This window comes from Drosophila sulfurigaster, chromosome 2R, assembly GCF_023558435.1.
Source record: "Drosophila sulfurigaster albostrigata strain 15112-1811.04 chromosome 2R, ASM2355843v2, whole genome shotgun sequence".
Classification (NCBI taxonomy): domain Eukaryota; kingdom Metazoa; phylum Arthropoda; class Insecta; order Diptera; family Drosophilidae; genus Drosophila; species Drosophila sulfurigaster.
This window is the reverse complement of record NC_084882.1, coordinates 12,110,566-12,125,084: the sequence shown is the minus strand read 5'-3', so window position 1 is coordinate 12,125,084 and position 14,519 is coordinate 12,110,566. Positions and strand designations below refer to the sequence as shown.

Sequence of the window (14,519 nt, the reverse complement as noted above, 5' to 3'; positions counted from 1 at the left end):
TAGACAAATACGAAATAACTGATACAGTGGCGAAAACTCCATTCATGCTGAAGTCAATAAACTTAGTGTGGTATATATTGCTCAAAGTATAATTAGTTGCAGAAAGATTTTCACCGGTATTAACTCATTGAAAAGGGAAGCAGTAGTAACAATTTTAAAAATAAGAAAAAGCTCTATTTAATTAAATAATAAGTTAGAGCCCACTGTGCGTACAATATTTTTTGCTCATTTTTGCAGATGATAATAAAATTTGATTACCAACAACGTGAGCGCAATTCGAAATGTTCAATATTAAGGTTCATAAATAAGGAAATTTTATAAAAATGCTTCAAAAGTATTTGCTATATATTATTTTATTTAAATAACATATAAATGTATTATATTATTTATTGGGATTATTTATCTACTTCATAAGCTGGTTTGTGTTCAAAAATATTTGTTTTCAGTTTAAAATTTACCCTTGATTACTTCGGTGAAACCTTCAACGACTAATATTGTTCGCGATATTCTCTTTGATATAATATTGAAGTACTTACCTCAAACATATGTAAATCTTAAAATTTTTAAGTGTAATAAAAGTAAATTCATTAACAAAGTTAATAAGAGAAATTTACTAAGATAGGAAGACACTAAGTAATAGATAATCCAAAAAGCTATGGTTATTTGAAAACCTATTCAGTTGATTTTCTTTATTAATACTATTTTATATTTTATCATCTACTTTAAAGCGAATTGACGGACATCACTTCCCGCCGAGAGCACAACTGTCTCTGGTGTTGTTGGTGCTCCAAGACGAACCCATTCTCTGGGAAGTCCAGCATCTTCCCTCGCAGATTGTATAGCATGTTGCATAGCAAAGAGAACTCCGACAGCTAAACAGAAGGCTGGCTCTCCAGTGGCTTTCGACCTAAGGAATCCAACTGGATTCGGATTTTTCTGTAATAATTCAATGCGAAAATCAATGGGTATATCTTTAGCACCCGGAGGATGATAGTTCCAGCTTCGATTCGTAAGTATGCGACCTGTCTGGCGATCATAAAGCAGAAGTTCAGTGAGATAGTAGCCTAGTCCCATGACAAAGGCTCCTTCTACTTGACCAACGTCAATGCTGGGACTGAGACTCTCGCCTGCATCTTCTAAAATGTCCACGCGTCGTATCAAATGATTGCCTGTCAAAATGTCGAGCTCCAATTCAATGAGACTTAATCCGAATATACTGTAATTTTGCTGATCACCCATTTTATAAATTTCTGATGCAAGGAGACTGATCGATTGTATGAAAGCCGCCTCAACTATCTCTTCCCACCTAGCATTGGGGCCCAATCTTCGCTTCACCGGCTCAAGTCGCTCATTCAGGGTATTACAAGCTTTGCGAACAGAAATTCCAACCAGTTCACTAGCCATTGAGTTTGCAGTCAAAAAGGAATTTGCTCCTGTAATTGTATTGCTTGTCTCAATTCGTACACGTTCCAGTGGAATTCCCAGAACAAAAGCTGCAACTTGGGCCACCTTTGTGTTTATTCCTTGGCCCATCTCAATTCCTCCATGGGTAATGACCACAGATCCATCCGCATGATAAATTGCCACTGTTGTCGGATAAGCTAAGGCAATGCTCACATTCAGAGGAAACTCCATGAGGGAAAGTCCCAATCCTCGTTTACGCCATCGATTCTGTGCATTAAACAAGTTGATTTCGTTGCGGCGCTTTCGATATTCCGTTGAAGCAAGGAATCGAGGAAGCAACTGAATCATTTTGTTGCCCGGTCGAAGATTCACCAGTCGAGCATCGGCTGGATCTATTTTGCAAGTAAAGGCAATGTGCTCCAGTGCAATCTCAGTCATGGCAACACCTTTTTATGATATAAATAATAAAAGTTTGTATATGGAATTCAGTAATGTTCTGTGAACTCACCCTCTGCTGTTCCTGGAGCTCGACACCATGTAGAGCTCGCTGCATCCGTTCGGATTGCTGTGCCCTTCGCTGTGAAGTTTGTGTTGTTAAGATTGTAGACATTTGGTAATGCAGGTTGGGTTAGGAAGTCGACAACATTCTCATTAAGAGTGCAACCTGCATCCTCATAGTAGTTGTTTGTTAGACGACGAATTGTTCCATTCGGACGAACCTGAAACTCATAGTCGGATCTGCAAGCCCATCGTTTGCCAAGGGTCTCCATCATGGACTCAATAGTTTGCACAAATCGCGCTGGTCGATTCAGTTTATAGGCAACTAAAGCACATGCGCAGGCTGCATGGTTGCATCGAGTCACCTTTCCACCGTAAGCGCCGCCAACTCGTCGCACGTGCAACTGCACCGCATTCGACTCTATTTTTAACATACGAGCAATGCTAGTCTGAGTCACATCCATCCATTGAGTGGCACACCACACTTGAATACCCTCCTCGACAGGTACCACAATGGTGGTCTGTGGCTCAATCGTGAAGTGATATTGTGACTCCAACTCTATTATTCCTCGACCAATTATATCACCTGCCTCTGGCATTGGTTTTTGTACTTCCTCCACTTTCTTGGTCATTGTAAACATTCGATCTTGCTTCTTGGATGCAAGCACAGCATTTATACTTGTGTAGATTTTCACCTGATCATTAGCATAAGTCACCTGCACCAAGGAAGCCGCGTAGACGGCCACATCATGGGTAGTTGCAGCAATTACCCCGAGAGGCTGATCGTAGTACTTGACACGACCATTAACAAATATTTCTTCGGGCTCAACAGCCAGTAAATTCGAATTGTAAAAGTTGTTGTCTCCAGGAATATCCTTCAGTGTGAAGAAGGCCACAACACCATTGCACTGAAAGGCAGCCTTGGTATCGATGCCTTCGATCGTGGCTCCGACTCTTTTTTGCAGTCACGAAGGCGCAGTAGACAGCATTGGAAGTGGTCATCACATCATTCATATACTTGGCTTCACCGGAACACTGAATCAGACCTGAACAGAAGTTTGCTCAGTTCCATAGACATTCAAGTATTTAAGACTCACCTTCAAGTTTCTGAACCACCTGACTAACCGGGTATTTCTTGGGAATAGTCTCAAACGACTGTTTGCCTGAGGAGAGTGGACGTTCAAGCAGTTTTCCTCCACTTCGAAGACGCTCCCGAACCAACTCCTTAGGGGCAGACCCTAAGAGAAATTTATAAAACAGAGAGCAGGCCAGTTTCTGGCGGTATTCAGGAGATGCCTCTGGTGGCATTTCCCTGGCTGCAAAATCGTCAGAAGTTGTTCGAAGGCTTGCACCACAGTGCCATTGTCGTAGAGATCACGACCCACCAGGAACTGTTCTACATTTTGAGCATGTACAAAACCTGGATGAATATTTCCGAAGCAGAAACGAGCCGATCCGACTATGCGACGCTGAATATTTTGCCATTCAATGAGAAATCCTGCATTTACATAGGCATGAACATTCTGCGCTCGGGGAAGAATCTACCAAGCAGGAAAGTAAATTAAAATGAATTTCATAGAAATGGTGAACTAACCTTATATGAGTTGAAAAGGTATTTGTCTTTGGGATACGCTCGCAGTATAAATGCACCAATAACCAATTTGGGAGTGCGATCTTGAAGATAATCCAATAGGGTCATTACTCTCTGGGTATGTGCGTTGTCATGCACTAGGACTTGGGCATCAAGACTCTCAAACGTGATAAAAACATCGGAGGGAAATTCGGGATGTTGCTTCTTTATAGAAATATTGCCAGCCAGAGTTCCATTCTGTGAATAAAGAGTTTAGAGCATCACCACTTCGATTACTTTCTAGTTCAAAGTCACTTTCTCACTGCAATCACGATCAGTTAGTAGTGAGAAAACAAGTTTCGAACTGGATCATCTGGATTTATGGCCAGCACTCACATTTCGGACTGGCACATTCGCGATCAGGTTGAAGTGTTGCCATAACTGAGCACAATACTCGAAACCGGAGCGACTTGTGGCCTGTTGGAAGAGTTGCATCGCATCTGTCAGCGACATGTTGGCTCCCAGTAGCAGATGATCAGACTCAATGCTGTGCTGCTTCAGCTCCGGCACCTCGTTGATATCGATGTAGTGCCGAATACTCTTCGATCTTCTGTAGACACCATGAGCTGTGTTTCCTCCCACCAGAATATACTCTTCTCCTGCGGGAACTTGATCTAAGGAAGCGAACAACTCTGTTAACGACTTGGGCCAATACCATTGACAATTGTCTTGGCATGGAAGCATCTTCCGGGAGCAGCTTCCACTGGAGCATTGACCAGTTCGTGGGCACAGCAACTCGAAGGAATCCTCGATGTCCACACATTCCGCTGGCACCTCAATGGTGCTATCCACTGCAAAGGACTTCATGGCATCTAATATAGGTCGATAGCCGGTGCAGCGACAAATGTTTCCGCCAAAAGCATCCTCCACTTCGGACATGGTGACCACGCCTCCCTTACCTTCGAGGAGTCCGTACATGTTCATTACGAATCCTGGCGAGCAGTAGCCACATTGAGTGCCATTGAGCTTGGCCAGACGTTTCTGTATGGGATGATAGCCGCTGCTTTTGTTGCCCAATCCCTCGTCTGTGATAATGTCAACATCATTGCAGGTGTTGAGCAACATCAAGCACTATGGAGAAGGGATTACTTGAAATACATTGCATTTCATTTTATTACTGGCTACTTACTGAGTTGACGGCTTGGGTTTTTTAATTCGCCAGTGACGGGATGACGACGCTGGATCACACAGACACAGGAGCCACAACCGCCCTCGAGACACATGTACTTGGTGGCAGTCAGGTGGAGATGTTCTCGAAGAAAAGTGTTGAGTGTGATGTCCACGGCGTAGTCCGCCGGTTGAACCTCGTATGGATATCCATTGACGTTGAATCTGATACTCATTCCTGCTAGTTTGGCATCCAATCGCAAAGTGCGAAGCTCTTGACCAAGCGCCTCTATTTAAAGCCCCGAGTGAAACCCGATTAGCAGTAATTAGCCAAAAGCTAAACTGGTTCGCAGTGATAGCGAATAGCAATAAAACAAACCAATTGTGCAAAAAAAGTGCATAAACTTCACAAGACAATAAAAAACTTGCTTTGTCTTTGAAGTTTATTTTCTGTTTGTGTTCTCTGTCTCATCGGAATCCATATGTAGAACTGTTTCAACTTCAATTATAAGCTTATCACTTAAATGCTGGTTCGTGCAATGTTTCTTTACCGTTCGGCTTACCTAAGCTTAAAGTATTTAAAATTAAACAAAAAAAAACTTCAGTTTATTGGACTCGACTGTGAGATACTTATCCAATGTTTTAGTAATACGAAAAATAAAAAAAAGCTAAATTAAAGTTTGTCAATTGATGGTTATTATTAAAAAAATGCAATTGAAAAATATATCTTACTTCAACTGGGATCGAAAAAGGAGATTGGAAAGCTAAAAACCTTAAGTAAAGCAACAAAATTTTTCTGTTTGTAATATAATTTCTGCCTAGAGAATTGCGAGGTATGAGGTACAAACTTTGATACAACGAAAATAATTAAATACCCCAAGTAATTAGAATTGAGAATAAGTCAAACGACAAATATATTATTATAATACGAGTTTAAACATTTATTTTTTTTTTGTTTTATGTGTTTAATTTATTTAATTACGTCCGATTTTATCTTGCCAAATTCTCTAGACGGCATTAAAGACTTTAATAGACAACTTCTTTTCAGTAAATAATATTATAACGCATTGAGTTTGCTACAAAAAGCACGACAAAAGTTTAATACCTCTTCTGTAAATAAGTAAACAATAAAATCAATAATTGCATAAAATTTGCATACGAAGTTTCAGTTTTATAATATTGCATTTTAATGCTGATTTGCATATTATACATTTTCTTACCCATAGGGTAGAAGGGTATTATAACTTTGTGCCGACAGGAAATGTATGTAACAGGTAGAAGGAGGCATCTCCGACCCTATAAAGTATATATATTCTTGATCAGCGTCAACAGCCGAGACGATATAGCCATGTCCGTCTGTCCGTCTGTCCGTATGAACACCTAGATCTCAGAGACTATAAGAGATAGAGCTATAATAAAAATCGAAGTACAAGCGTAAGTTTAAAGCTAGAGTTACGAATTTTGGTATATACTATAATAACTATAGTAGTTATGATTTGGCTGGAAATCAAATAAAATTGTCGAAGTTATTGAGGAAATACTTTTTATGGGCAAAAACGCCTACTTACTAGGGGTCTTAGTTGCTTTGGCTGACAATCTGGGATATTGTGCCGTCTATGGTATATTTTGAATGCGGTACTATATCAATATACCACATATACCATTTGGTATTGCTTAGTATTTTTGTAGTATTGGTATATTTTGAGAATAATACAGCAAAATATATTGCTTTTATTCAAAATGGGTATCTCACAGTCGAGTACACTTGTAGTTTTCTTACTTGTTACTACATGAAATGAATGAAAGTTATGAATATAATATTTCATAACCTATCATTTCATTCACTTAATCGTTTTGATAAAAACCAGAATGTGCTTCAAATTGATCAATGGATTTTAGATTTAAGTATATATAATACATAACAAATATTTAAAAAAAAATGTGTGCTTGTAATGAAAACTAATCATATAAATGATTGTAAATATGTAATTTGAGAGGGTGGAAGAAGGCGCCTTCAAATTATATAGCACACAGAGTGGAAGCTACAGTCGTATTATCACGAATACTTAGACTGACTTTTTTGGTTTTGTTGATTAAAAATATATATAGTTAGTTTATATTGACAGTAAGTAATAACAACCTTACCAATCATGTAATTTTGCCCACCTTCTCCTCACCGTAAGCTTGCTGATTCTCTCGCCACTACGCATTCTATAGCATGCGAGGCTTTGCTGTCTGCGCTGACTGAACAGATAAATACTAGCAGAATTTCAGTAGTATGATATATTCAGGCACTTGCTCTAATTATCAGATGGATAGTTTGGCGTCTTTTGCCATAAGTGGATTGGTGGGAGTAGCTTAGACTTGGAGAGTACTCAGCAGCCGCGCATATACAGACAGCTTACACTTAATTATTAGCCAATCAGATGTTTTCATAGTATATTGAGGTGTAGGTAAAATCTTTCGGAGCTAAGCTAAATGAACTCAGAGCGTGGTTTTGGAATTTTGTGCTATTTTCTTCACTTTACTTCTTAAACACATTCAAATTTGTGGTCGTCTGGCTTTCCGTTGAAGAAATATGCAAACAGATATCGTTGACAAGTCGATTTGTATCTATACTGAAGGCTTGATGTGATTTGGTATTTACAACTATAATTTTCATTAAACACTATACAGACAGTTTAAATAATTTTTATTTGTATGAATAGTATTCAATCTAAGATTACCCGCAACCATATTGTTAATGAGTTGGTAGCACTTGCTTGCTCAGTTCTTCATTTTACAGATGTGTGCTATTTTACAATATATGCATACCAAAAATATGGTATTACTTAAGTCTAAACGATTTGACATCGTGACCAGCATTGAGCACCAATGTTTCAGGTGTTGTCGGTGCACCCAAGCGAACCCATTCCCTAGGCAGACCGGCATCCTTTCTGGCCGATTGCAGAGCCTGTTGCAGTGCAAATAATACACTGACAGCCAGGCAACAGGGCGGCTCTCCAGTTGCCTTGGAACGCATGAATCCAGCTCCATTCGCCTGCGGGTTCTGTACCATTTCAATGCGGAAATCAATGGGAATATCTTTGGCACCCGGTGGCTTATAGTTCCAGGTGCGATTCGTGAGCAATCGTCCAGTTTGGCGATCGTAAACCAATTGTTCGCTTAGCCAGTAGCCCAAGCACATGACAAAGGCGCCCTCGATTTGGCCAATGTCGATGTAGGGACTTAAACTCTCTCCCGCATCCTCCAGAAGGTCAACACGCTTGATTTGATTGTTTCCCGTGAGCACATCCAGTTCGATTTCGGTCAGGGCCAGGCCATAGACATGATAGTTCTGCATGTCGCCCTCCTTATAATGATCTGAGGCTATCAAATTGATCGAGGCAGTGTAAGCAGCTTGCACCGTTTCCTGCCAGCTTGCTTTCTCCTTCTTTACTGGCTGAAGTCGCGTGTTTAGCACACCGCAAGCCTTACGCACCGCGAAGCAAAGACTTTCGCTACCAACAGCGCCGCCAGTAACCATTGAATTGGCTCCATTAATCGTGTCCGAGGCCTCCACTTTGATGTAGCTTAGGTCGATGCCCAATGTGTAGGCGGCAACCTGAGCAATCTTTGTGTTCATGCCTATCCGAGGAAAAGCAGAAAAGTTAGGGAAAGTAAATAAAGATAGGAATTAACTACCATACCTTGACCCATTTCAATGCCGCCGTGGGTAACGACTACAGTGCCATCCACATGATAAATGGCCACCGTTGCCGGATACTGTCCAAAGAAGAAAACCGGATAGTCCATGACGGCAAGACCAAGACCACGTTTCATCCATCGATTGGCGGCATTGTGCGCCTCGATCTCCTTGCGACGTGCTTCGTATTCCCTTGATTGCAAAAATTGTGGCAACAGCTCAGCCAGTTTGTTACCCTTGGCCATGTTAAGCAGTCGCACCTCCGCCGCATCGCGTTGCACTTCAAAAGCCACATGCTCGATAATGTTCTCCATCATGGCGATTCCCTCAACGGATCCAGGTGCACGACACCACGTCGAGCTGGGCGCATCCGTGAGCACAGCATTGCCGTTGATCTTGAAATTGCTGTCGGAGAAGTCATAACAGTTAGACGCCGTGCCCGTAGAGTGCCCATCGATGGGACTCTCATTACCGTTCCAGCCAGCATCTTCGTAGAAATCATTCTGCAATCCTACCAGCTTGCCATTTGCCAGCACATGAAACTCGTAGTCGGAGCGACAGGCCCAACGCTTGCCATTAATATCCATCATGGACTCGATAGACTGCACAAAACGCACAGGGCGATTCAGTTTGTATGCGGCGAGGGAGGCGGCACAGGCCACCTGATTACCTCGGGATATTTTGCAGCCATAGGCTCCGCCCAAGCGTCGCACCTGCAGCTGCACATCCTTGGCCTTCAGCTGCAGCATATGCGCGATCACCGACTGCGTGTGATCCATCCATTGAGTGGCCGAGTAGACCTTGAGCCCATCCTCGAAGGGCACGGCAACTGTTGTTTGCGGCTCCAGCGTGAAGTGATACTGCAATCCCATCTGAAAGACGCCTCTAACGCTTTTATCGGGTGTAGCTGAGTACTCCAGTTTGCCAGGTGTTTCGCTGACAATGCGCAATATGCGTGAATCCTCGCGAGGCAACGTGTCCAGCACATCGCTTAAGCTGGGCCTAATTGTTAGGTTGGGATCGGGCTGGCTGTAGCTAACCTTCACCAGACGTGCAGCACGACCTGCGCAATCCGAACTCAAGGCAACCACAACTCCCACGGGTTGCTTGAAGTGCCGCACTCGAGTGGCGCAAAAGATTTCCTCAGCTTCAAAACCAAAAGTCGGATCACTGAAAGTGTTCGCACCTGGTACATCCTTGGCACTGTAGAAAGCAATCACTCCAGGCTGACGTAGGGCGTCGCTAGCATCGATCTGTTCGATGTTGGCGCCTACTTTGGTGGCACCAACAAAGACGCAGTGCAGCGTATTCGCTGTGGTCAGCACATCGTTCATATAAGTCGCTTCTCCCGAGCATTGAATCATGCCCTCTACTTTATTCACTGCCTGGGTGACGGGATAGTTCTTCTTCTGGGTTTGATATACCTGTGATCCCGAGGACAGCGGTCGCTGTAGCAACTGACCCCCGCTTCTGAATGCATCGCTAACCTCCGCTTGTGGCGCGTGTTTCAATAGAAACTTGTACAGTAATCCACAGGCCAGGCTCAAGCGATAGGCGGGTGAAGCATCAGGCAGCACTTCATCTGGTTGAAGCAGGGTCGAGAGCTTGGTAAATATCTGGTCCAGCAGGGTGTCATCAAAGGGATTGCGTCCAGCAAGCAGCTCTTCAATTGGCTTGGCGTGCACAAAGTCCGGTCGAATGCCGCCAAAGCAGATGCGTGCATTCTTCACCTTCGAGGGATTATCCAGCTCAAGAAGAAAGGCGGAATTCACATAGGCATGAGCATTTTGAGCACGCGGCATGATCTTGAAAAGAGTTTCAAACAAAATCGTTGTTCAGATATTTAAGTAAGAGAGAAATATCCTTACTTTGTAGGAATCGTAGATGAATTTATCTTTCGGATATGACGGCAGTAGAAAAGTTTTGAGAACAACTTTCTTGTTTCCGCACTTGAGGTAATCCGCCAGGGATACTTCCTGTTCCTCCTTGGCATTCTTGGCCACCAAGACACGCACATCGAGCGCTTCAAAGCATATGAAAACATCCGATGGGAACTCAGGATGCTGCTTCTTGATATTAATATTGCCAGCCAGTGTACCAGTCTGCAAGGCATCACAAGGAATTAAATCAAGATCGAAGATAAGAGTGAGAATCTTACATTGCGCACTGGGACATTAGCAATCAGATCAAAGTGTTGCCACAGCTCCTGCAGATACTCAAATCCCGCTTGCCGCCAGCTGCTTTTGAAGATGTCCATTGCTTGGGTGAGACTCAGATTGGCGCCAAGCTTCAGTTGAGTCGCATCGATGCTATGTTGCTGCAACTCCTCGATGCCACGAACATCGATAAAGTGCTTAATGTCCATTGAACGCCTATAGATACCATGAGCCGTGTTGCCTCCAACGATCATAAACTCGTCTCCACTAGGATCCTTATCGATAGCTTCAAAGAGCTCTTCCATTGTCTTGGGCCAATACCAGTGGCCATTATCGTCACAGGGAATCGTTTTCCTAGCGCATTTACCGGAACATTGAGCACCAGAGCGTGGACACAACAACTCGAACGAGTCTTCGATGTCAACACAATCCGAGGGCAACGCAATGTTGCTGTCCACGGCAAAGGACTTCATGGCATCTAATATAGGTCGATAGCCGGTGCAGCGGCAAATGTTGCCTCCAAAGGAGTTCTCCACCTCGGCCATGCTTACCTGACCTCCATTGGACTCGAGCAGTCCGTACATGTTCATTACGAATGCCGGCGAACAGAAGCCACACTGGGTGCCATTGAGCTTGGCCAGACGCTTCTGTATGGGATGATAGCCGCTGCTCTTGTTGCCCAATCCCTCAGCCGTGATGATCTCCAGCTGGGTGCAGCTATTCAACAGGGTCAGGCACTACAATTGAGTTTTTAGTTATGGTGATGATCGATGTGGAGGTCGTGGAGTGAATACTCACCGAGTTGACGGCCCAGGTGCGCTTCCCGTCGCGCAGCACGCACACACAAACACCGCAGCCGCCCTCCTTGCACATGAACTTTGTGGCCGTCAGCTGCGCATGCTCCCGGATGAACGTGTTGAGCGTGATGTCCGATGGCAGAGTGCTCAGATTGACTGAGAGTAACAAAATTTAAGTTAGGGTAACCAAAAGTTGAGCAGACTTACCTGTGTAGGGCTGGCCATTGATGGTGAATGTCGTCGACATGTTGGTGCAGCAACTTGGGAACAGATAAACGTTGTTAGCTGGGTATAGATAAGCAAATTCCCACTGTAAGCATCGGGAAGTGGCAATGAACGGTTAAATAAGCAACAGTAAGATGGGTACAGTAAAAACCAATTGTGAACAGTTAAATAAGCAACAGTAAGATGGGTACAGTAAATCTTGCAAGCGTCAGTCAAGTAATCAACTTTGGACAAGTCTTATAGGCAATTTGCCGCTCAATAGGCGGGTGCAACAAAAACTAGCAAGTATTTGCTGAGTACAGTTAAATAGTTAAAGAGCAGGATGGGTACAGTTTAAGCTTGCATACGTCAGCTAGGAATAGTTAAGTACGCAACAGCCAAATATCAATTGTAAACAGTCAATTGGTCTACAGTTTGCTGAGAACTATATATATTTATATACGTCAACTGGGAACAGTCAAATAGGCAATTGTTGAATGTGAATAGTAAAGTGGGACACTATCGACTGTGAACAGTTGAATTGGCAAAACTTAACTTGGCTGCTGTACAAACCTTCAAACGTCTTCTGGGAACAGTCAATTAGGCAAACGTCTGCTGGGAACAGTCTAAGCAGGCAAATGTCAAATGAATATGGAACTTTTTTATTCTTTGCTAAAAATAGTTCCGTTGTAAATGCTTTATGTATGAAGACAGTCCGTTAGCCTCTGACTTTGCTTCTTTTCACATCGATCGTCTGCACTCAACTGATCTTCGTTTTGCGTACTCACGATCAACGAGCCAGCTTCAATTCTGCAATTTTCTGCTCAGCTGAGAAAATTGATTGTATTTTTATTCAATGCGCCTCTGTATGTATGTAAACATTGTTTGTGCTGCTTAAATTAACGTGTTTTTCATTCAAATTCTAACGTCTAACACTGTTGTTGCTCAACCTTAATGAATATTATTGTTGCTGTTGTTGTGATGCTGTCTGTAATTTGCTCGGGTTTGTTTTGTTTTATCGTTCGTCAGTTGGGAGTCACGAAAATAGCAACAACACAAACTGTAGTGTGACTAGTTTTGATTTTAACGATTTGGTTGTGGATAACACATATTTATACGTACATATCATGCATACGTATGTTTTTGCAAATAATGGACATTTTAAAATAACTTTGCAAGGCACCTGCAAACAAATAATCACATAAATTATTTATTCCCCCACATTTACATTATATTTTATTGCTACTGACACGTACACACCTATGTATTTGTGTGCATTGTGTGTAAACAATGAAACTAGAGAATACGTTTTGTTATAAACTTTCCATGCTTACGAGTATTAGCTGCTAATTTGCTTTAATTCACCATACCACTTTTTGAATTTGACAATGCACATTCATACATATACACATACATATCTATGTAGGTTTTTGTGTTGTATGAATTTCGTTATAATTTTATGCTGCACGTGAGCAACAATGAACGACATTGATTAGAGCAACTACAGTGGCTCACAATTGATATTGTTTAACACAGATTTTTGATCATCTGCAAATAAAATAAGAGTATTGTAATAATATATAACATACAAAACATATACATATTAATGTATTTATTTATATATGTATTTATTTATATATATTATATAATATAACAATATTAATCAAGAAATTTTAATTTTTTTTTCATTTAAGTTCAAGATCAAGTTAATTTAGATTTGTACTGTAAAATAAAGAGTACGTTTGTGCATATTTTGATTTCTTAACTTTAACAGTTTATTAATATAATTGCAAAATTCAGTTTAATAAAACAATGTGTTTCTGAAACTATAAGAACAAGTGAAGAAGTTTTTCTATTTAAAAATTATAAGAAAAATAATGTACCAAGAGAATACTTTTTGAAACAACTGTTTAAAATTTAGTTTATAATTGTAACTTGTCATATTTTTTGAGTGATAACAGAGTACGACTTTTTGTTTTGAACGCATAATTTAATTTGATTTATACTAACATACAGACATTCATACAAACATATGTTTGTTCATATAGAGAATGAAGTGCAATTGGACTACCGGTTAAATTGGAAATTCTGCCTGCTGTGAATTAGATTTATTTATTAACAAACACGCGAGGCTATTAAAACTTGAATTGCAGTGCAATATAAAGGTGCAATTGACTCTTATTGGAAATATTAAAGTATTTTACACAATTGCAATACTTATGGCGATAATGTTCTTAATTCAAAATATTAATTTAGTTTGTTTTGAAAATTGCATGTTAATGTGAGTCAATTTAAATTTGTATTCACTTCATATTTCATATACAAAGTTACAGAGAAACTGTCTTGATTCTTGCTTATTGCATTATTCAGCATCAAATCAAATTAATCGTTGTGGGTTATTGATATACCGATATTCTTATCGTTGATCTTGTTGGCCTGACGCGTTTTAATTAATTAAAGACAAGCTCGTTTTCCGATGAGTCAAAAATATTTACACGGCTCTTTTTTATGAACTCCAAATGAAAGAGGGAGGCAAAAAAAAAGTGTCCACTCATTTAGAAATCATTTGTCAAAATATAAATCGATGTGCTCTCTCTCTCTCTCTCGCTCTCTTGGAGTAAATGTTACATAATCATGCATACAGAACAAACTGAAGGAGAATAACAACAAGCAAGAACAAACAATAACAAAGGAAACGTTCCGCCTCGCACCTTATCGATATTCCAAAATCGTATACGAACGTTAAACAAGTAAAATTAAAATATGAAAAACGCAATCTTTTTTCACATGGCTAAGCATTCGGTTCAGTTCAGTTCGGGTGTAGCTCCCCCAAAAAAAGGTATCCAGCTGTCAAACAGGTACCCAGACCCCTATCCATAACCAGAGACCCCAAACTCTCCTCACTTCTGTTCTGTTCTGTTCTGTTCTGACTTCGTGACGGGGCAGTGGGAGTGTCCGGTGTTATTGTTGCTGTAGTTTTTGTTGTTCATGGAGCTGTCATGCATAATAAAATTCGAATGCACGCCTTCGCCTTGTCT

General features: G+C 41.2%; 2 protein-coding genes across 5 annotated transcripts; both read right to left on the bottom strand.

The window, feature by feature from the left end:
- Positions 1-654: 654 nt before the first annotated feature.
- LOC133836597 (uncharacterized) lies at positions 655-4,922 on the bottom strand. Its single transcript, XM_062267178.1, is given in 9 exon segments — positions 655-1,850; positions 1,913-2,855; positions 2,857-2,948; positions 3,000-3,215; positions 3,218-3,443; positions 3,497-3,730; positions 3,869-4,603; positions 4,662-4,682; positions 4,684-4,922. Coding segments are annotated over 9 exon segments (3,792 nt in total). The 5' UTR covers positions 4,876-4,922; the 3' UTR covers positions 655-717.
- A 2,454-nt stretch (positions 4,923-7,376) lies between these two features.
- Positions 7,377-12,405, bottom strand: LOC133839401 (uncharacterized). 4 transcript variants are annotated; one of them, XM_062270920.1, is made up of 7 exons: positions 12,270-12,405; positions 11,485-11,562; positions 11,279-11,433; positions 10,483-11,217; positions 10,193-10,426; positions 8,329-10,129; positions 7,377-8,266 (listed from the first exon to the last, which is right to left on the bottom strand). In XM_062270920.1, the coding sequence occupies exons 2-7, from the start codon at positions 11,522-11,524 to the stop codon at positions 7,467-7,469; spliced, it is 3,765 nt and encodes a 1,254-aa protein (XP_062126904.1). In that variant the 5' UTR covers positions 11,525-11,562; positions 12,270-12,405; the 3' UTR covers positions 7,377-7,466. The 4 variants fall into 4 exon arrangements, with proteins under 4 accessions (XP_062126904.1, XP_062126903.1, XP_062126902.1 ...); XM_062270919.1 differs by lacking the exon at positions 12,270-12,405 and adding an exon at positions 12,055-12,255 and having other exon boundaries at positions 11,485-11,587; XM_062270918.1 differs by lacking the exon at positions 12,270-12,405 and adding an exon at positions 12,055-12,255.
- Positions 12,406-14,519: the final 2,114 nt, after the last annotated feature.

What these genes read in the sequence shown, in the direction of transcription:
- LOC133839401 (XM_062270920.1), bottom strand. Translation starts at nt 11,524, where the DNA reads ATGTCGACGACATTCACCATCAATGGCCAGCCCTACACAG. An exon ending in CAATGGCCAGCCCTACACAG is followed by an intron (nt 11,434 to 11,484) that starts GTAAGTCTGCTC and finishes TGTTACTCTCAG; the next exon opens with TCAATCTGAGCACTCTGCCA. An exon ending in CGGCATTGAAATGGGTCAAG is followed by an intron (nt 8,267 to 8,328) that starts GTATGGTAGTTA and finishes TTCCTCGGATAG; the next exon opens with GCATGAACACAAAGATTGCT.